General features: G+C 50.5%; 1 protein-coding gene across 2 annotated transcripts in view; it reads right to left on the bottom strand.

The window, feature by feature from the left end:
- Nucleotides 1–20,804, bottom strand: part of MFAP5 (microfibril associated protein 5) — a 31,501-nt gene extending 10,697 nt beyond the window's left edge. Inside the window, exons 1-5 of one of the 2 annotated variants that reach the window (XM_063962527.1) lie at nt 20,695–20,804; nt 18,479–18,538; nt 16,590–16,631; nt 9,811–9,843; nt 8,929–8,961 (exon numbers count right to left, since the gene is read on the bottom strand). In XM_063962527.1, coding sequence (XP_063818597.1) covers nt 8,929–8,961; nt 9,811–9,843; nt 16,590–16,631; nt 18,479–18,536 — 166 coding nt within the window. In that variant the 5' untranslated portion in view covers nt 18,537–18,538; nt 20,695–20,804. Of the gene's footprint in view, nt 1–8,928; nt 8,962–9,810; nt 9,844–16,589; nt 16,632–18,478; nt 18,573–20,694 lie in introns of both variants that reach the window. The other variant, XM_063962529.1, reaches the window with a different exon arrangement.
- Nucleotides 20,805–21,492: the final 688 nt, after the last annotated feature.

Here is a 21,492-nt window from a genome sequence, read left to right on the forward strand (position 1 = left end):
CTTAGGTAAATATAATAAGATAGTTAAATAAAAAATAAGAAATAAAATAAAGAGCGGGGTATGGGGTATAGAGAAGAAAAAGAAAATAGGAGAGAGAGTGACCAGGTCTGGGGACCTTTGAGGTGAGCAATAGCTGCAATGCAATCACTTTAATCAGGTGTCTGTGAAGCTAAGTCATTTGGTAGCGTATACGTAGTCTTTGTAGTCCTTAGAGGATGTATATTCTATCCAGGGTAGCCAGGTGGCCATGAACTCCGATAGTTTGTCTCTGGAGACCAGGAGGATATTCTCCATATTCATAAAATAGGTAACTCTAGTAAACCACAATTTTCTTGTGGGCGGGTTTGGGGATCTCCAGAGTGTGGGGATGACTGCCCGTGCTGCATTAGCTAAATGACGGAGTAATGATGTCTTATGTTGTGCCAATGAAATCGAGGAGTGGGAGAGCAACCAAAAGGCGGGGTCAGTAGGGACCGGGGCTTGGAGTATGACTTGTGAAGTGGAGATGATATCGGCCCAAAAGGGGCCAAGTAGGGGGCAGTCCCACCAGATGTGCATTAGGGTGCCTGTGGCATTGAGGCATCTCCAGCATCTGTCCGTCACCCCGGGATACATGAAGTGAAGGAGAGAGGGGTGCCTGTACCATCTCATTAAAAGTTTATATTGGGTTTCCCTGACTTGAATACACACTGAGCTTTTATGAGATTTGATGAATATCCTCTGCCACTCTTTTTCTGTAAGTTGGATCCCGAGATCCTTCTCCCAGGCCACCTGAAAAGATGTGGATGTGTGGGCCGCAGAGCTCTGTAACAATTTATAGAGTGCAGAGACAGTATGCTTGGGGGTACATTTAGATACGCAGAGCCTTTCGAACTGTGTTAGTTCCTGTGAGGCCTGGATATATCTGCGCTCAGAGTGCAGGAAATGCCTAAGCTGTAGATATTTCCAGAAGTCATGTTGCGGGATTTCCCATTTTGATCGTATCTCTGAAAACTGCCTAACACCTGAGGGGGACGCCAGCTGGCCTACTCTAAAAAGACCCTCAAGGGCCCAGTTGCTAAAGTGAGAGGGAGTTAGACCTGGCAGAAAGTCGGGGTTGGCTAGAAAAGAAGTCAGTGGGCCGAAAGTGGATGATTGGGAGGACCAAGTGCGTGCTTTTTTCCAGAAGGTGAGGGTGGCGGTGATAGTTGGGTGGGGAACTAGTGACCTGGGCAGGGAAGGAAGCCAGGGGAAGATCTCTGGAAATTGTTGTATATATAGCCCCTCCAGAGCCACCCATTGCTTAGTATCCCGACTCCTCGTCCAATCCAACACCCTATTAAGCAATATTGCCCAATAATATCCTCTGACATCAGGTAGTTGGAAGCCACCACTACGGTAGGAACGGGTCATGGTGGATCGGCTGATTCTGGGCCGTCTCCGGGACCATATGAATTGTTGTATCAAGAGCCGTATGGATATGAACCAGGAGTCAGGGATCTGTATGGGGAGGGTCTGTAGTTTGTAGAGAAGCTTGGGGAGTGTATCCATTTTTACCACATTCACCCTTCCCAACCATGAGAGTGGTTTAAGATACCATCTACTAAAGTCAGCTCTGAGTGTACGGAGAAGGGGCGTAAAATTCAAAGTGAACAAACGAGACAGATCGCTCGGCAGCTGTACTCCCAAGTAAGATAGATGGGAGGTGTTCCAAGTGAAGGGAAAGGTTCGTTTTAGTTTGGCCACCGTGTCAGGTGGCGTGGAGATGTTCAGGGCACAAGATTTGGACATGTTAATCTTAAAATTGGAGAGAAGCCTAAAATAAGACAGCTCTTGCATGAGATGAGGGAGAGAAGAGGTCGGATGGGTTATTGTGGCTAATAGGTCATCAGCAAACAGGGAGAGTTTGTAGTCTGTGTCGCCAACTCTCAGGCCATTGATGCCATCGTTGGCTCTAATGGCTCTCGCGAGGGCCTCGATACAGAGGACAAAGAGAAGGGGAGATAATGGGCAACCCTGTCTTGTCCCGTTACTTATAAAAAAGGAGTCCGATAAGGATCTGTTAACTCGGACTCGAGCTGAGGGGGATTTATAAAGTCCCATAATTCTGCCAAGCGCTAGGGGGCCCAGTCCAATGTGCCCCAGTACAGAACCCATAAAGCCCCAGCTAACTCTATCAAAGGCCTTCTCGGCGTCGGTAGATAGGAGCATGGTAGGGGGGCCGCTCTGGGATGCTATATGGATTAGGTTCAACACCTTTGTGATGTTGTCTTTAGCTTCGCGATTTGGGACAAACCCCACTTGGTCGCTGTGGATTAGAGATGGTAGGAATGAGTTTAGTCTAATTGCCATTATTTTTGCGAAAAGTTTGACATCAACATTTAGAAGGGATATGGGTCTGTAGCTGGAGCACATCGAGGGGTCCTTACCAGGCTTAGGCAGAACAGAAATGTGGGCCTCGAGGGATTGGCCCGAAAAATGGGTATCTGCGGAAATGGAGTTGAAAGCCTGTAGAAGATAAGGAGAGATGAGGTCTTTAAATTGCTTATAGTAGGTGAGTGTGAAGCCGTCTGGCCCCGGGCTCTTACCAGAGGGTGTCAAAGCCAGAGCGCTTTCCAACTCTTGTTGGGTAAAAGGTAGTTCCAGGGCTTCCCTATCTGGGGGCGAAAGGGCGGGGTAAGACACTTTTTCTAGATACGCCTTCGCCTGCTGGACATCATAGGGGGTAGTAGTGCCATCGGGTCGGTTTTCTAGATTATAGAGTAGGGAGTAGTATTGCTTGAAGCATGCAGCAATTTCGGGGGTTTTGAATCGGAGGGCATCTCCATAGTCTTTTATGTTGTTGATATACAGGGAGGCGCGCTGAGCTTTAAGTGCTTGGGCTAGGAGGCGGCCGGGTTTATTGCCCCACTGATAATATTTGGAGTTGCATTTGCGGACTGAAAGCTGGATACTATCGGAGGGGGTTTTCTTTAATTGGGCACGTGTGTCGAGTAGCTCTAGATAGTCGGCCTCTGAGAGTGACGTTTTATGCGAGGACTCGAGGTGACGGAGACGTTCCATCAGTTTGGTGATTAGTGCTGACCGCTGTTTCTTCATAAATGACCCCAACTGTATGAGCTTACCTCTCATGGCGCATTTATGTGCTTCCCACAAGATAATTTTGGAAACATCATCGGTATCATTTATGGAGAAGAATTCAGACAGGGCCTTTTCTATTTCACCTTTGCAGTATTGGTCTTGGAGCAAAGACTCGTTGAGGCGCCAAGTCCATTGGCCTGGGGAAGCCTGGGGGGATGAAAGGGTCATGTGTACCGGGGCGTGGTCTGACCAGGATATCGAGCCTATGGAAGAGTCAACTAGTAAAGGGAGATGTCTGTGGCTCAAAAATATGTAGTCGAGGCGGGAGTATGTATTATGCGGGGGCGAGTAGAAGGAGTAGTCACGTTCGGAGGGATGGAGAACCCTCCATGAATCGGCAAGCTGAAGGTCGTGGAATAGTCGTCTGACTTGTCGGTATTGATGTTGGGAGGTTCGGTGGGCTCTGGAGGACGAGTCCAGTGATGGGTCCATTATCCAGTTCAGGTCTCCCCCCAAAACCACGATCCCCGAAAGGTAAGGTTCCAATTGGGTAAGGGCAGAGCGGAAAAAAGGGAGCTGGTCCTTGTTTGGGGCGTATAGAGCGACAAATGCGTAAGGGCACATACATATTTTACAGCTTACTATCAAGAGGCGACCCGGGATCGGCTTATGTACTGATACGTCTGACAGTTGGAGGGTCTTGGAGAATATTATCGCCACCCCTTTTGATTTAGTATCTGGATTGTTATTATAAAAGGCCTGGGGGTAACGATGGTTTGTCAAGGGGGGGTTCTTGGCGGAGATTTTAAAGTGTGTCTCTTGGACTAGCGCAACGTCTACTCTATCGGCCCAGAGGGAGCGCAAAAGGGATGATCTTTTCTCCGGCACATTTAGGCCCTTCGCATTGATCGATGTGACTTTAATTCTACCGGGGGATGCCATGAGAAGTATGGGTCCGTAGGTCCAGATCGGTCAATGAGAGAGTGGGAGGAAGAATTGGAAAAAGTGAGAAGAAGACAGGTTGTAGAAAGAGAACAACAATAACATTCAAAAAGCCCGCATTGAGGTTGCCGGTCCTTTTAAGGACTGGAAACCTGAGAGGCATAACTGCCAGAGGCGGGTGTGGGGCGTGTAGGGGAGCCACCGCCCGAGGCAACTTAACAGTGAGGATAGGAAAGTAATAATCATCGAACATATATAATTTGAGCTATTCGTAAACTGGAACTGTAAACTGTAAACCTCGTTAACACGGAAAAAACTTAATTTGGTTAGGGATAGGGAATCTCGTGAACATAAAGCAGGGGTTAAATTGGTGAGGCATCGGGTGATGTTTCAGCAGTAGTGGGGGATAGAATCACTTTATGACCAAAGGAGTCATATCCCGCCGCACCAGATCAATCAGGTAACGCTCGGGTCCCCGCCGGGGGGAGGGCCACCGGGGCTTTTTCTTCCAGCCCTCCGCACCTCCTTCCATGGTGCTCCGGTACGCAGAGGTCGGAGGGGTGGTAACTCTGGGGTGGAGAAATCCCAATTGCCTATGTCAAGTTTCGGTAGTCCCAGTCCAGTACAGAATTCCGGGAGGTCCGAATATGAGTCAAGGGTGTGGGTTTTCCCCGACAAGGAGACTTGGAGATTGAATGGGAAGCCCCAGCGATATTTCAACTGACGCTTACGGAGTTCATCCGTTAGGGGCTTGAGAGCCTTCCGCTGCTGGAGGGTGTGCCAGGACAAATCCTGATAGATCTGGATCATTGAGCCGTTGAAGTCGACCCCATCAAGTTGCCCGGCTTTACGCATGATATCATCCTTTTGGGAGAAATAATGCAATCTGTAGATAACGTCTCGTGGTCTGTCTGCAGAGAGACCTCTTGGTTTCAGAGCTCGTGTGCCCTATCAAAAGTGATGGTGTCGTTGGGGTCATTGCCCAGGATCTCGTTAAAGATTCTCATGAGGGCGTCTATCAGACCCGCCTGTGGAACGTCCTCCGGCAGTCCCCGGACACGGATATTGTTTCTCCTCCCTCTGTTATCCAGATCCGTTAGCCGTGAATGGAGGGAGCGGATCTCTGCGGACTGAGTGTCTAGGATGGTAGTCAGGGACTGTAGGAATGTGTCGGAGGTTTCCTGGTGGTCTTCCAAACTCGTCACCCGGTCAGAGATGTGGGAGATGTCTTGTCGCATAGCTGCCAGCTCCCTCCTCACTGTATCTTGTAGATCTTGCTTGGTGGGCAGGTTTTTCATGTAAGCTAAGATATCTTGTAGGTCCCTGCCTCCTGTGGGGCTAGTGCGTGTTGCTTCCGCACCTGGAGGGGATGGGTGAGGGATCTGTGGGGGAGTTGGGGGACCTGCGGCTAGGGGGCTATCAGCTGTAGCGGGAGGTGTAGGTTGTAGAAAGGACCTCATTGCGGACTGTGACATGTTTCCCCGTGGGGTGGATGTGTCGGTCTTTTTAGAAGGTCTCTTGTTCCTGGTCATCACTCGATCAGCAGCGGGAGGTTTAGATTCCCTATAAGCAAATCAACGAGGTGAAGTTTGATTGCATAGCTCACATATGGATGCCTTCAGCGGGGTGGCTCCCTGTGGGTTGGCATCAGCAGTGCATTACGGTATCGGTATCGTCGACAGCTAGGCGCAGCACATGTCTAGCTGCGCTTTATACTCAGAGAGGTCAGGGGATTTTCATGAAGTTTCCCTGGGATGGGTTGGATGTACTTCTTTGGTGAAATGGCCACCAGGGGGAGTGCTCAGTGTGGATAAAGCCCCAGGGTCCGTGGCTGGATCTCCCTCAGAGCCTCCTGGGTGTGGATAATAATTGAGACCCTGGCTTCAGAGATGGGGCTAGGCCGCAGCTTGCAGGAAGGTTTTGAGGCCTCACCCCGGCACCTCGGGATCGGTCCCTGCTGCCCAGATGATGTCCCTTTGTCAGAGAAGGGAAATAGAAGGGGGGATTGGGTGGGTTTTGGGGTGGGGGTGTTCACCTCTGTGCGGGTGATAGTAGGCTCAGGTGGAACAGGGGACTCCCAGGGCACGGGGGAGTCCCGGAATCTACCCGTGTAGGAGATGGCCCGGGCCGCGAGGTCCACGGCGCTGTGCTGCAGGAGTGCGGGGGAGGTGCGGCTGGCCCGCGTAAATCGCGGGTGGGGGACAGGTCCGCCTGCCGCTGTTTGAGCTCCGGCAGCGGCGCTGACTCACCCCTGGATGTGGGTCCGGCCTCTCAATCCTCAACTGGGGTGCAGGGGATCAGAGCTGGGCAGCGCTGACCTCAGCCGCCGGCTCGCAGCGCGCGTCCGCCCCCGGAGATGGTGATCCGGGTCTCCTCCGTGGAGAAGGCTGCAGTCGGCTAGTGACGGAGGGAGCCGCTCGTTCTTCCCTCGCCGCCCGGTACGTCATCCACTGCCGCGGACGGACTCTCGTAAGGGCGGGGGTGTCGCAGGGCCTCCAGATGCTCAGGGGAAGCAGGCGGGGGTACTCACCGGCCGCACGGGGCCGCCGCCGGGCACCTAATTTCTGCACTTCGGCTGCCGGATCCCGGGTGAGAAAGGGTCACGGGCGCTGCCGCTGTCGACTTCGAGGGGGTAAGCTGTTCAGCGCTCCACTGTTCCACCGTCCGGGGGGAGAGATCCACAGTCCGGGGAGAGAGATCTACTCCAGTCCCCGGCTTCACAGTGAGGGGAAGGCCACAACCCGCAGGGACCCTTAAAAGAGTCCCACGGCTCCGTGGCAAAAGCCCCTCAATCACAAGCGTAGGTGGGTGATATCTGGGGATAATGGGGGTAGTGGGAGTCCCCAAAAGGTCAATAATTAAGCTCAAAGTGCGGGGTTTACAGGAGCTCCGAGGAATCACGTCCTCTCAGCTTGGTGTCTAGGCCACGCCCCCCAGATGTCACTTATACTATCTGTATACTCACTGGTGTCACTTATACTATCTGTATACTCACCGCCGGGGGCAGGTGTCACTCATACTGTCTGTATACTCACTGCCGGGGGCAGGTGTTACTCATACTGTCTGTATACTCACTGCCGGAGGCAGCTGTCACTCATGCTGTCTGTAAACTCACTGCCGGGGGCAGATGTCACTTATACTATCTGTATACTCACTGGTGTCACTTATACTATCTGTATACTCACCGCCGGGGGCAGGTGTCACTCATACTGTCTGTATACTCACTGCCGGGGGCAGGTGTTACTCATACTGTCTGCATACTCACTGCCGGGGGCAGATGTCACTTATACTATCTGTATACTCACTGGTGTCACTTATACTATCTGTATACTCACCGCCGGGGGCAGATGTCACTCATACTGTCTGTATACTCACTGCCAGGGGCAGCTGTGACTTATACTGCCTGTATACTCACTGCCGGGGGCAGCTGTCACTCATACTGTCTGTATACTCACTGCCGGGGGCAGATGTCACTTATACTATCTGTATACTCACTGGTGTCACTTATACTATCTGTATACTCACCGCCGGGGGCAGGTGTCACTCATACTGTCTGTATACTCACTGCCGGGGGCAGCTGTCACTCATACTGTCTGTAAACTCACTGCGGGGGGGCAGGTATTACTCATACTGTCTGTATACTCACTGCCGGAGGCAGCTGTCACTCATACTGTCTGTAAACTTACTGCGGGGGGCAGGTATTACTCACACTGTCTGTATACTCACTGCCGGGGGCAGATGTCACTTATACTATCTGTATACTCACTGGTGTCACTTATACTATCTGTATACTCACCGCCGGGGGCAGGTGTCACTCATACTGTCTGTATACTCACTGCCGGGGGCAGGTGTTACTCATACTGTCTGTATACTCACTGCCGGAGGCAGCTGTCACTCATACTGTCTGTAAACTCACTGCTGGGGGTAGATGTCACTTATACTATCTGTATACTCACTGCCGGGGGCAGATGTCACTTATACTATCTGTATACTCACTGGTGTCACTTATACTATCTGTATACTCACCGCCGGGGGCAGGTGTCACTCATACTGTCTGTATACTCACTGCCGGGGGCAGGTGTTACTCATACTGTCTGTATACTCACTGCCGGAGGCAGCTGTCACTCATACTGTCTGTAAACTCACTGCCGGGGGCAGATGTCACTTATACTATCTGTATACTCACTGGTGTCACTTATACTATCTGTATACTCACCGCCGGGGGCAGGTGTCACTCATACTGTCTGTATACTCACTGCCGGGGGCAGGTGTTACTCATACTGTCTGTATACTCACTGCCGGGGGCAGATGTCACTTATACTATCTGTATACTCACTGGTGTCACTTATACTATCTGTATACTCACCGCCGGGGGCAGGTGTCACTCATACTGTCTGTATACTCACTGCCGGGGGCAGGTGTCACTTATACTATCTGTATACTCATTGCCGGGGGCAGGTGTAACTCATACTATCTGTATACTCACCGCCGGGGGCAGGTATCACTTATACTATCTGTATACTCACTGCCAGGGGCAGGTGTCACTTATACTATCTGTATACTCACCGCCGGGGGCAAGTGTCACTCATACTGTCTGTATACTCACTGCCGGGGGCAGGTGTCACTTATACTATCTGTATACTCATTGCCGGGGGCAGGTGTAACTCATACTATCTGTATACTCACCGCCGGGGGCAGGTATCACTTATACTATCTGTATACTCACTGCCAGGGGCAGGTGTCACTTATACTATCTGTATACTCATTGCCAGAGGCAGGTGTCACCTATACTATCTGTATACTCACCGCCGGGGGCAGCTGTCACTCATACTATCTGTATACTCACCGCCGGGGGCAGGTGTCACTTATACTATCTGTATACTCACCGCCGGGGGCAGGTGTCACTCATACTGTCTGTATACTCACCGCCGGGGGCAGCTGTGACTTTACTTTCAGAATCTGTAACAAAGATATATACATTAGCATTGGTTATTTGGAATTAACCATCTTTGCTCGAGCATGCATATCCTTAAAACCTGGCCTGTCAGCATGCTTTGAGGACCGAGTTTGAGAAGCACAGGAATGTGCCGTCCTGCAGGCCACTCGCCAAGTTGCTTCCAGATGAACCTCATACTCAGCCCATTCCCCTGTTTTTAATCCATTTGGTTACTTTGGTTGAAACCAGCTGGGACGTCACTAGACGGAAGTACCACAAATTCTCCACCACCCTTCTGCTCTGTAGGCTGCCACAGAATCTCTGGTATATAATGGATCTGGTACTGACAACTGGGATTAGTGCTACCTAGAGCAGAGGCGCAGAGTCTAACACGCCCGTGGTGTTTGCCAGGAACGTACGCAAAGAGGTTTGGCCTTCGCTGCGCCCAATACGCAGGATGCAGTGCACTGTCTGGGATCCCAGAGTGACAGGCAGGGGATTAGTAGAGAAGCCAGTGCTTTTAGGTCTGATAACCAGGCATGTATGATTGAGGAGTGACAGGGAGGGATTCTACATACCGTCCTCTCTGGTACCATCTGGAGATGGCGATAGCTTCCGGGGAAAGCTAGCTTGGTAAATTTGGCAAATAAGCATCCCCCATAGGTTCTCTATAGGGGCTGCTTTTGTGATCGAAAATGTGGGGGCCACAGCAGATGTCTCTGATATTTGCTGCAGACCCCCGTATATACATACGGGGGAAAAACAACAGAGCAGTACATGGAAAACGTTTATAACTTAAAGTTGCTAGCATTTGTCCAGTTTTGGATTGATAACCAGACCAAACATTCAGTTCTGACCGTGTGCTGGCTCACCTGTGTCTGGTGACGGATCAACAGTGTCATCGTCTGGAAGACAGAATGCAAGTATTATAGTAGGGTACAGTTATGTCTATTAGGGGTCTGCTCGTTAAGCACTGCAGAGCGGTAGCGCTAATTTAGATCCAACTGGCTGCAAGTTATAGCGGTGGAAACTAAACCACTGCAGAAATTCTACATTGCTCCAGTGCGGGGACGAGCTATAAGGCAGCGTTTGGTGCTATTCAAATGTTTTTTGTTGCATTGTATTAGCTGCAGATCGCTGTGTGCTGACTAGCAGCTTATAGATGTGCATTCCAAGTGCGGACTGGAATGGGCTGATCTTCCAAAGCTTGCTGTCTAGTGCCATCTTGTGGACATTTTTAATAATACAATTTTTAGGCGCAGTATGACTTATTATTACCAGTTATTTATATAGCGCACACATATTCCGTAGCGCTTTACAGAGAATATTTGTTCATTTACATCAGTCCCTGCCCCAGTGGAGCTTAAAATCTATATTCCCTATCACATGTACACACAGACACATTCACGCTAGGCAGGGGCGTTTGGAGAGAGGAGGGGACCCGTGTGCAGCCTCCATCATGGGCCCCCTCCTCTCCACTACTGTGCATGCGCAGGTCTCCGGGATCATGGCGCCTTGTTCCCGGGGACACCTCCATTGCGTATGCGCAAATCACTCTGAAATAGCCACGGCGGCCATTTTTCGAGTGATCTGTGCCCGCACAGCAGGGCCTTCCTCGCGGGACTCCGGAGGGGTAAGTATATTCTATGGGTGCGCTGTGGGCCCCCTGGACCCAGGGGCCCGTGTCCACCACACACACTGCACCCATTATAGAAACGCCTATGATGCTATTTAACTTACTGGTATATTATTTTTGGATTGTGGAAGGAACCTGGAGTACCCGGAGGAAACCCACGTAAATAGGGGGAGAATATACAAACTCCACACAGTTAGGGCCATGATGTGACTCAAACCCATGACCTCAGTGCTGTGAGGCAGTATTGCTAACTATTACACCAACTCATACTTGCCTACCTGACCCTCTCCATGAGGGAGAAAATGCTCTGTTCCTGGACTTTCCTGGTAATGTATGATTGCCATCACCTGTGGTGAGCTCGTTAATTGATAAGAAAGGCGTTTCACCACAGATGATGGCAATCATACATTGCCAGGAAAGTCCAGGAACAGAGCGTTTTCTCCCTCATGGAGAGGGTCAGGTAGGCAAGTATGCACCAACTTAAGTGATTTACTTTCTGAATGGTTTTTGTTTTGTAAATTTTTTTTATGCCGCCATGTTTGAAAGTGTAACTCCTACCGAGCATGTCCAGGAAAGTCCAGGAACAGAGCATTTTCTCCCTCATGGAGAGGGTCAAGTAGGCAAGTATGAAGTGCCCCATTCATCAGCTGCACCACTGTACTTGAAATGCACTTTTGAGTGTAGGTTGAGAAGTAGAACATGTTGGAGGCGGGGCACTCCGGCCCTCATTCAGACGTGGTAGGAGTTGCTTACATAGAAGCAGCAGTGATAGCACTAATATGGTAATGCAGCAGGTAGCGTTGCGCCTCCTGCTACATTACTGATCCGAGAACTGCGTCCTAGGGTGCAGTATCGGATCATCTCAGACACCGTCGGCCGTCTACGTGATTCATGGAGTGGCACAAGCCGGCCACCACATTTGCTACACAGAGGCCAGGAAGCCTCGGTGCTCTGATGTAGATCCTAGCCTTTCCCCTACCCCACAACGTCAGTGAGCCGCCTACGTTTTAAGAAACTAAGACCATCGCCACCCCCTCCCCGCCCCCAAATGACGTCAGAATTTCAATCACTGTGCTGTATGGGTTCGGCGGGTGTGCAAAGTATCGAACAATTGTACTTTACGGCAAGTACAGGGTTCTGAGTGATAGCCTCCAAACGCATGCACCGACTCAGTTATCAGAGAACCCCACATGAAGTTATTTCTACAATGACACTTGTGGATTAGGTACTAGTGTAGGTTACAGTGAGACTCCAAAATGTGGAATTGAAAGAAAATCATAGTTGTTTTGTGTGGGCCTCCCTATATTAATTGCATTACTTGGGCTACATGGATGGAGGGGGTCCCTGACACCTGTCCTGATAATTGTTCTCCTTTACATGGTATTGTCATTCGACCCCCCTGCACTTTTCAGTTCTGGAAATAGGAAATTCACAGGAAAAGGGAACAGCTGCTCCGCTGCTTGTTGGGCACAGGTGAAGGCATCCAGGGGGAAGCAGTGCTAGGCAGAGCCGGATTAAGACCATGGGGGGCCCAGGGCACTTAAGACAGCGGGGCCCCTAATAAAGAGAAGGCAGATTACTATATATATATATCTATATATATATATATATACAGACAGACAGGCAGTAGCTTAGTAAAACTTGCCTTCCCAAGCAGCACACACGGACACATCACATGCCAGACAAACTCCTTCCCTGCACTCCCGTCCCCACTGCAGCGGCGGCCACACAGACAGAACAGCTGAGCGGAGCGACGGCTCAGCTGTCCAATAATGTATGAATGAAGCAGCCTGTCATTCAGTCATTGGCTGGGCACGCAGGCTGCAGGGGCAGGCTGCTTCATCGCTGCTGCAGTGGGGACAGGAGCCGGGCGGCACAGCACCGCATATAGGATTGGAAGAGAGATCCGATCTGTGGTGTGGCGGGGGGCCCCTTTGGAAAGGGGGGCCCGGGGTATGTACCCCCCGCCGTCCCTCCCCCCCTAATCTGGCTCTGGTGCTAGGCCGCTGGAGGCTAAAGGGTACAGTTAGCCAGAAAACAATAGCTTCACATAGTGATCTCTACCCAACACTAAGGGCCTAATTCAGACCTAATCGCTGTTGTGCGAATTCGCAAGGCGGACAATTATTGAACGACTGCACATGAGTACGGATCATAATGTGCAGGCGCGAGACCAAACTGCGATAGAAATCAGCAGTTTTTTTATCGCTAGACAATCGCAAGTTGATTGACAGGAAGCAGGCGTTTGTGGGTGGTAAGTGGCCATTTTCTGGGAGTGTCAGAAAAAAACGCAGGCGTGCTCAAGCGTGTGCGACTGTGGGACAGTCCCAGAAAAACCAGACAGTCTTGCGAAAATCAGGACAGTTGGGAGGTATGGTTTGTCCCAGTCTCTTAGGAAAGAGGCCAATGGGGGCTAATTCAGACCTGATTGCTCCTGTGCCTTTTCGTATCTCAGCCCAGCGATCGCCTCTGCCTGATTAACAGGCAGAGGTGTTCGTTGGGCAGGAGGGGTCGGGCTGGCGGTGTTGGGCCGCCATTTTGGGGGTGCGGTCCAGGCAACGTAGGCGTGCCTGGACCGTGCGGGGGGTGGGCCGCGGCAGCTGCTTGACATCACACGCAGCTGCTGCGACCCGGAGAGCGACCGGTAGCTCCCTGCCAGCACGCAGGGGCTGCACTGGCTGGGAGCTACTCTTCAGGTACAAAAGCATCACCGACGTGTGATGCTTTTGTAAATGTGCGGGGGGGTGGGGGGGCAGACATACGGAGCGGACTAGCCCTGTGATGGGCATCCCCCCGCATGTCAGGGTGCTGATCTTAGCTGTGCAAAATTTTGCACGACTATGATCAGGTCTGAATTAGGCCCAATATTCACTATGCAATGCTCTATCAAAGTGCAGTTAGTGCTATTTTGATCCACTGAGCTCAGCAGTAATGCAGCGTATTTTATTACATTGCATAGTGAATATTAAATATCTGTGGGGTTTTTCTAACATTAAAAAAACACATATTCGATATGCAATGTAATTAAAATACACTGCACTACTGCTGAGGACATGGCTATCACTATCTGCTCTTTGAACAGAACTTCTCTACCCGATGGCAGTGATATTAGTGTTTTTATTAATATTGTTGAATTGCCAGCATAATGTTATTTTAGAATTAAATAACATTGGGGCTAATTCAGACAAGATCGCTGCTGTGCTTTTTTGCACAGCAGCCGATCAGGGTCTGAACTGCGCGTGGGCCGGCGCATGGCAGACAGGTGATGGCCATCTCAGCCCAGCGATCGCCTCTGCCTAACTGACAGGCAGAGGCGGTGGCTGGGCTGGAGGGGGCGGGCGGGCCGGCGGCGTTTGGTCGCCTTTTTTTGGGGGGGGGGGGCCACGACGGCTGTGTGACACACGCAGCCGCCGCAACCCAGACAGCGATGTACTCGTCAAGAACAAAAGCATCGCCGCTGTGCGATGCTTTTGTATTTGTGCAGGGGGGGGGGGGGTCGGGCCTGGCATGCGAGGCGGACTAACCCTGTGCTGGGCGTCCCCCCCGCATGTCTGAGTAACTGATCGTAGCCGTGTAAAATTTTGTGTGGCTGCGATCAGGTCTGAACTAGGACCATTATGCCAGAAATTCAACAATATTAATAAAAAATACTAATGTCAGTGGTAGAGGACTTCTTTTCAAAGTGCAGATAATATATTATGGCCCACTTTACTCAGCAGTAGTGACGTGTATGTATAATAACAACCCTAACTGTGTGAAGTTTGTATATTCTCCCCATGCTTGTGTGGGTATTCTCCCCATTCTTGTGTGGGTTACCTCTGGGTACTCCAGTGTCCTCCCACACTCCAAAAATATATTACGTGTAAATCAGTGTGTGTACATGTGTTTAGGGCAGACTAGATGGGCCAAGTGGTTCTTATCTGCTGTCAAACTCTCTTGTTTCTTTGTCTACATCTGAACAATACACCTATATGGCAATACATTTATTGGCACATGCAGGGGAGGGATGAGTGGGTCTTGGGTCAAGTGGGGGGGTGGGGGTGGAGGTGGTTGGAGGGAAGAGGGGGGCCCCAGAGGTATCAGAGTATCGGGCCCGAAGATTTCTGTTTCCGGCCCTGTGTGTGAGACTGTAGACTAAAGTCAGGGTTACTTCCCCACATATCCCTGCACACACAGCAGCTACACGGGTGGATTGTGAATATTAGTGAGTGCTTGGGAGAAGGTTTTGTGTCTGAGGCGGGGGGTGGCCAACGCCAGTCAGTGGCCGGTGCCTAGCTACTGTAGGTGACTGCAGCCAATCAGTGGCCGGTGACTAGCTACTGTAGGTGACTGCAGCCAATCGGTGGCCGGTGCCTAGCTACTGTAGGTGACTGCAGCCAATCAGTGGCCGGTGCCTAGCTACTGTAGGTGACTGCAGCCAATCAGTGGCCGGTGACTAGCTACTGTAGGTGACTGCAGTACCTAGTCAGTAACAGGGTCGCAGGAAAACTTGTTGCTGGTGTAATGCTGGAACCTCCTAATGCTGTCTGTGCCATCCTGACATTATCCTGAATAAACTACAGCAAGCTGGTTCAGCAAGACGTGTGTGGCCATTCAGTTACTACTGTGATAGCCACACAAGTAAAACAGTCTCAGACTCAATCTTCTACAACACATGGAAACGCGCCACAGTCAACATTGATAGAATGAAAGTGATCAAGTGGACTAGCGCGTTTCACCAAGTTTCATGTATGGGGTGCTCTTGACATCTAGGGAATTTTTATCCACACTGTAATCGTTCATAGATCACTTTTTTAAATTGAATGCTGATCACCATACTAGGGGGGTCATTCAGATCTGATCGCTAGGTAGCAATTTTTGCAGCGCTGCGATCAGATACTCGCCGCCTACAGGGGGAGTGTATTTTCGCTGTGCAAGTGTGCGATCGCATGTGTAGCAGAGCTGCACAAACTGATTTTGTGCAGTCTCTGCGCAGCCCAGGACTTACGTCTCCGCTGCGATCACATCAGGCTGATCAGGACCGGATTTGACGTCAGACACCCGCCCTTTAAACGCTTGGTCCAGTCTGCGTTTTTCCGGACACTCCCTGAAAATGGTCAGTTGCCACCCACAAACAGCCTCTTCCTGTCAATCTCCTTGCAAACGCCCGTGCAAATGGATCCTTTGCACAATCCCGTTGCAGGCCGCCGATCCCCATTGCAGCTGTCCGTTGCGCCGGTGCAGTGCGGCTCAGACTGAATGACCCCCTTGGCTCCTAAAGAGCTACATGTAGTTCATTTTATAAATATGTCAGCAGGGAGCTATAAATGTCTCTAGCTGCTCAGCTAAAGATTTAGAGGCCTATTTATTAACATCATTTTTACTAAAATAATGCGATAAAGGTGTTTTCTGTTCTCACCCCCTTTTCACATTATTTTAGTATCACCTGAATGTATTAAAGGGCATTTGGAGCAGTTTTCCTGAAAAACTGCTCCAAACCCTTTAATTCACTTTTTTTTAGTAACCCACATCGCATTCCCCATACTTACTGCTGCAAAATGGCAGCACACATTACAGCACCGAGGGTAACAGTGCAGGAGAAGGACCCGGCTCCCGGAAGCCTCCTGAAGCAGCGCGGACTGGCTCCCTGGACAGGTGAATATATTGATTTTTGGGGGGGGGGGTCCGTGGCGCGCAAGGATAGTCGCAACAGGGGGGGAAGTCGTCCGGGCGGCAGCGGTAGTGGTGATGTCGGCGGGGGTGGCGCATGCGCAGTAGGACATCGGGGTATTTTAAGCTCTGTTCCTGCATGCGATAATTGATACATCCCTGCGATGTAATCAATTATCGCAGTGCGAGTTTGGGCGATTTTATCACCTGGATGCGGATGGTGATAAAAAGGCCCCTAAGTAAAATGTAGACTTTCCTAATCATGACATAATAGTAAGGCATGACCACAGTGATATAAGAAGGGATAGGAGCTGGTCCGTCATACCATCTACTTACAGTACATTATATAATACGTATCCCACTAACCGGTGTCTCTCCGGCTCATCACATTTCCCAGAGCTGGCAGCGCTGCGGAACACAGAAACAGGACAGAGCGTTACTTTATCCTGGAATATTACACAGCAATCTTATCATCTGTACTCAGTGTGCTTTATTCCCCAATGTTTCAGCTCATAATTATTAGCTCAGTTTAAGCTACAGCTGTAAGTTTTTTCCCCCCCATAAAAAGTCCCTTATCCCTTATCATTGCAATTTACCAAAAATGATTGCCAGAGTGATAGTGGCCCAGAATGGTAACGATGAATTTACTGATTGGCCGAGCCAGTCTCGGATGTGTCCTCACACACACAGCCTCAATACACCGCGCAGCGTTAGATTTTTGGCGCGAGCCGTGTAGCAGAATAAAATTCTTGGACTTTTCACCGCCAAATAGGTCATCACACCCTGTGATAAATCAGACACTTTGTTTTTAAAATAGCGGAATGTACAGGGTGATTTCAGATGCGGTTGCAGCTTTCTTGGCCGATAATCAGTAGTATTTACAGTGATATGGAAATTAAAGAATAACTCCACTATGGGGGTTATTCAGCCATCTGCGTTTATCTTCTCAAATGCTGTGGGCCGCCCAGCGTGTATGGGGCCGCCTCCCGATGCGTCCGCAATCTAATTGCGAATGTATCAGATCTAAGGTTGACCCCTGGGCGCTGTCAGCAGCCATTTTTTTATCAGAGCGGCTGCGTGTGACATAATGCAGCCGCCCCGAAAATAGTCCCGGCCCGCCCCTCCCAAACGCCATCGGCAAACTGTGCTGATGCAGCCAGGTGGGAATGACCCTCTATATTCCCAAACTGACATCGTTCCCATCAAGCAGAGAGCAATGGATGGGTGCCACTAGTAGGGAGGCCAATCCCGGGCCGTTTTTTCAATCCCGGGATTCGGGATTGAAAAACGCTCAATCGCGGGATTGCAGTAGGGATCAGTGAAGAAGGGTGTAGGGAGCAGCACTGGAGGGTAGGTGGTGGTGCGGGAGGGTGTAGGTAGCGGCGCGGAAGGCAGGGAGGGTGTAGGTAGTGGTGCGGGAGGGTGTAGGTAGCTGGGCGGGAGGATGTAGGTAGCGGTGTGGGAGGGTGTAGGTAGCTGGGCGGGAGGATGTAGGTAGCGGTGCGGGAGGGTGTAGGTAGCTGGGTGGGAGGATGTAAGTAGCGGTGCGGGAGGGTGTAGGTAGCTGGGCGGGAGGATGTAGGTAGCGGTGCGGGAGGGTGTAGGTAGCTGGGCGGGAGGATGTAAGTAGCGGTGCGGGAGGGTGTAGGTAGCTGGGCGGGAGGGTGTAGGCAGCGGTGCGGAGGGTGTAGGAAGCTGGGCGGGAGGATGTAGGTAGCTGGGCGGGAGGGTGTACAGTAGGTAGCGGGGAGGGTTGGTAGTGGCGCGGGAGGGAGGCTGGGTGTAAGTAATATCACTTACTATTAGGTGGACGGCAGCCATGGGCACACTGAACGCGGCGGCATTTCAAATGAAGCGCCGGCCGCCAGCCAACCAGAGCTGGCGGACCGGCAGCCAATCAGGGAAGCGGCCGCAGCAGTCGCTCCTGATTGGCTGCCGGTCCGCCAGCTCTGATTGGCTGCCGGCCGGCGCCACATTTGAAGTGCCGACGCGTTCAGCGTTTGTCTATGGCTGCCGCCCGCCTAATTGTAAGTAGTATTACTTACACACCCACCCTCCCGCGCATGCACAGTGTAATCCCGTGAATCCCGGCATTTTTAGGCCCAAATCCCGGGATCCCGCCGATCCCGATCCTAGGATTGGCCTCCCTAGCCACTAGGCCGACCTGAGAAGTATCAGGCTTCAGTATAGGAGGTGGGGAGGGGGCGGGCGAGTCCACTCCTTATTAGGATGCTGCCTCCCAAAGAAATACTCACCAAGAGCCAAAACTGTGATAAGCAACAAACACAGACATCTGCTATTCATTCCCGCCATCTCTGTGGAATAGAGAGATTATTATGGACAGTTTGCCTGAAATGAGTTAAAGGTACTGCATTAGTAAAGGGTGGTCTTACATAAGTAAAGTTAATTGAAGGCGCGGTGACAGAAGAGCGTCAGTATAAATACCGACCTGTGCGTCAGTATAAATACACCCATTCTGAAGAATTTGTTTTGCACCTACTGTAATTTAACTAGTACCAAACCAAGTATACAGCTAGGGGGTGGGGCGCACCACAATCAGACTGCGCACGTGCAGACAGGGAGCTACGCTCTGCTCTCCTGGAGAACTCTTAGGAGTATAGCCCTTAGGCTACAATGGCTAATAGCATTTGAAGATGGAGAAAGAAACAGATGTGCGCCCCATGTCAAATAAAAGGGAATTGCAGCCCATAAAGAACATGGGATCCTCCTGGCAAAATTGCTACCAGCACGTGGCAGGCTGGGCTATAACAGGGCAAGCTGCAGCACGTGGTTCCCCCGTTATATCAGACAGTCCCATCCTCTTCAGCATGGGCTAAATCTGGCTCACTGACTTTCCAGCTGCCCCATGCGGGAGAGGGTAGCTGGGTCAGTACAGCGGGGGCGTGGCCTCATTGCGGGTGGGCGGTACAGGGGCGTGGAGGCATGATTGCATCATTGTGGCCCCGCCTCCACTATTCAGTGCCCAGATTACCGGTTTTGAAAAGCGGAGGGAGGAGCTATGATGACCCGATTCAGCACGAATCGCATCATTGGTCTCCCTGGACCGCCCACTTTGAAGAACGGCTGAGGGGGGCTGAGACCGGGTTCGGGAGTCTTGGCTACCTTTCCAGGAGCCTCCTGGCTGAGCCGGGAGGGTAGGTAAGTATGGAATAAAATCCTTAGGTAATAAAATCCTTCGGGCCCTGTACAGAAAACACTAGGGCTCCTTCCCTGCCAAGTGGTTAAAAGGTTGGATGTTTTGCTGTGGCGCTGTAGGGGTGGCCTGGGGCCTCGATTAAGGGATTTGCATTGAATTGTGTCATTGCAGCCCCCCCCCCCCCCCACTCTACATTGCTGCAAATCGCCCCTCCTGCTCCTCCCACATTGTTGCATTAATTAATCACAGTCTACAAGCATGAGTATAATGCGTATAAGGGGCTGATTCAGCGTTCATGTCTGCAGCTTGTGGCGGTCACCTGTCTGAAACTTTACTCAAATACCGCTACACGCATATAAATGTGCTGTTACCGATAGCAACCAGTGAAACCATTCCATTCCCCACTGCAAGTATGACTATATTGTAAATAAATGTGCTGTTACCTAAAGCAACCAGTGAAACAATTCCATTCCCCACTGCAAGTATGACTATATTGTGAATAAATGTGCTGTTACCAATAGCAACCAGTGAAACAATTCCATTCCCCACTGCAAGCATGACTATATTGTGCATAAATGTGCTGTTACCGATAGCAACCAGTGAAATACTTTCTTTCCCCACTAAAAGTATAACTATAATATATATAAATGGACTGTTACCAATAGCAACCAGTGAAACAATTCCATTCCCCACTGCAAGTATGACTATAATGTGTATAAATATGCTGTTACCAATAACAACCAATGAGACACTTCCTTTGCCCACTATGAGTATAATGTGCATAAATGTACTGTTACCAACAGCAATCACATGACACTTCTTCCCCCCCCCTCCACGTACTGTATGACTATGTGTATAAAAGTGCTGTTATCGATAGCAACCGATAAGCACTAGAAAAACAGCACCAGAAAACGCCAGCATCTGACATAACAGCAAGACAGATGGAGGCAGAGACCGTGCTTTTCCTTCCACCACCTATACCGTCTCCATGAGTCTCTTATTCCTCCGTCTCTGCCACACCAGCTGCTCAGAGATCATTGCAGCATCCCTCACTGACTCTCTTACTTGATTGCTCTCTCGCTCCATCCATCTCCCTAGCTCTCTCACACTCATTCTATCACTGTCTCTCGCTGCTCGCTTTTGTCTTCTCTCTCTCTCACATCTTGTGCTCGCTCATGACTTCCCTTTACCCATTTCTCACCCTCCTGTTTGCCCCTGTCTCTTTACACCCCCCACCCCCCATGTCACACACTTTTGTCTCCCAGTTCCTCATCTGCTCCATGTTTAATTCAGTCAGGAAAAGCCGCAACTTACTTAACGTGTTCCTTGTGCGAGTCTCTGGGCCGTTTCCTTGCTGCCTGTCCCACTTGCTGCGTTCCTTCTTCTGTCCCCTTCTCTACTCCCCTTCTATTCCCCTCAAATTTTTTTTTTGTCTTTAATCCAGTATTTCTGAATTAAAAGCCGCACCCAGAGACACGGAATCCTTCAGCAGTTGGGCAGCTGCTTGGTCTGCATAGACTCACTGCAATGTGTCAGTGTGTAACACCTGCGGTATGGAGTGGATATACTGTACATGTGTAGTCACACATGCATGTTCTCTTACAGCACCGATCTCGCCCATACATGTGCAGTCACACACGCATGTACCAGTCTCGGTCTTTGACATTCCACGTATGCAGCGACATTTGCAGGAAAAGCCAGTAACCCAAATAATCTTACGTCTTTCTCCGTCCAACTGGAGCGTGTGTGTGTATTATATAAATACAGTACCTATACTTACCTGTACCTACCTGTTCCCGGCGTCCTTGTCTGGTGTGTAGAACAGTCCTGTTACGAGTTTGCTTAACAACCAATGGCAGTGGACACCAGAAACCAGAACAATTAGGTATTGTTTCAGTGCGGGGACAGCTGCTCCAGAATACAGCGACCCCCAGCACTGCTACCCAAGTAGCAAAATTACTTACCCTCGCCGTTCCCGCCAATTGCGCATGCGTGACCTGAGATCAGGGCGTGAAGTGAGATGGTGGGATATGATTAGGTTTACCTTGGGGAGAGATAAAATGGAAAAAGATAAGTTATTAACCAATCAACTTCTGTCATTTTTCAAACACA

Source organism: Pseudophryne corroboree, chromosome 3 (genome assembly GCF_028390025.1).
Source record: "Pseudophryne corroboree isolate aPseCor3 chromosome 3, aPseCor3.hap2, whole genome shotgun sequence".
Taxonomy (NCBI): domain Eukaryota; kingdom Metazoa; phylum Chordata; class Amphibia; order Anura; family Myobatrachidae; genus Pseudophryne; species Pseudophryne corroboree.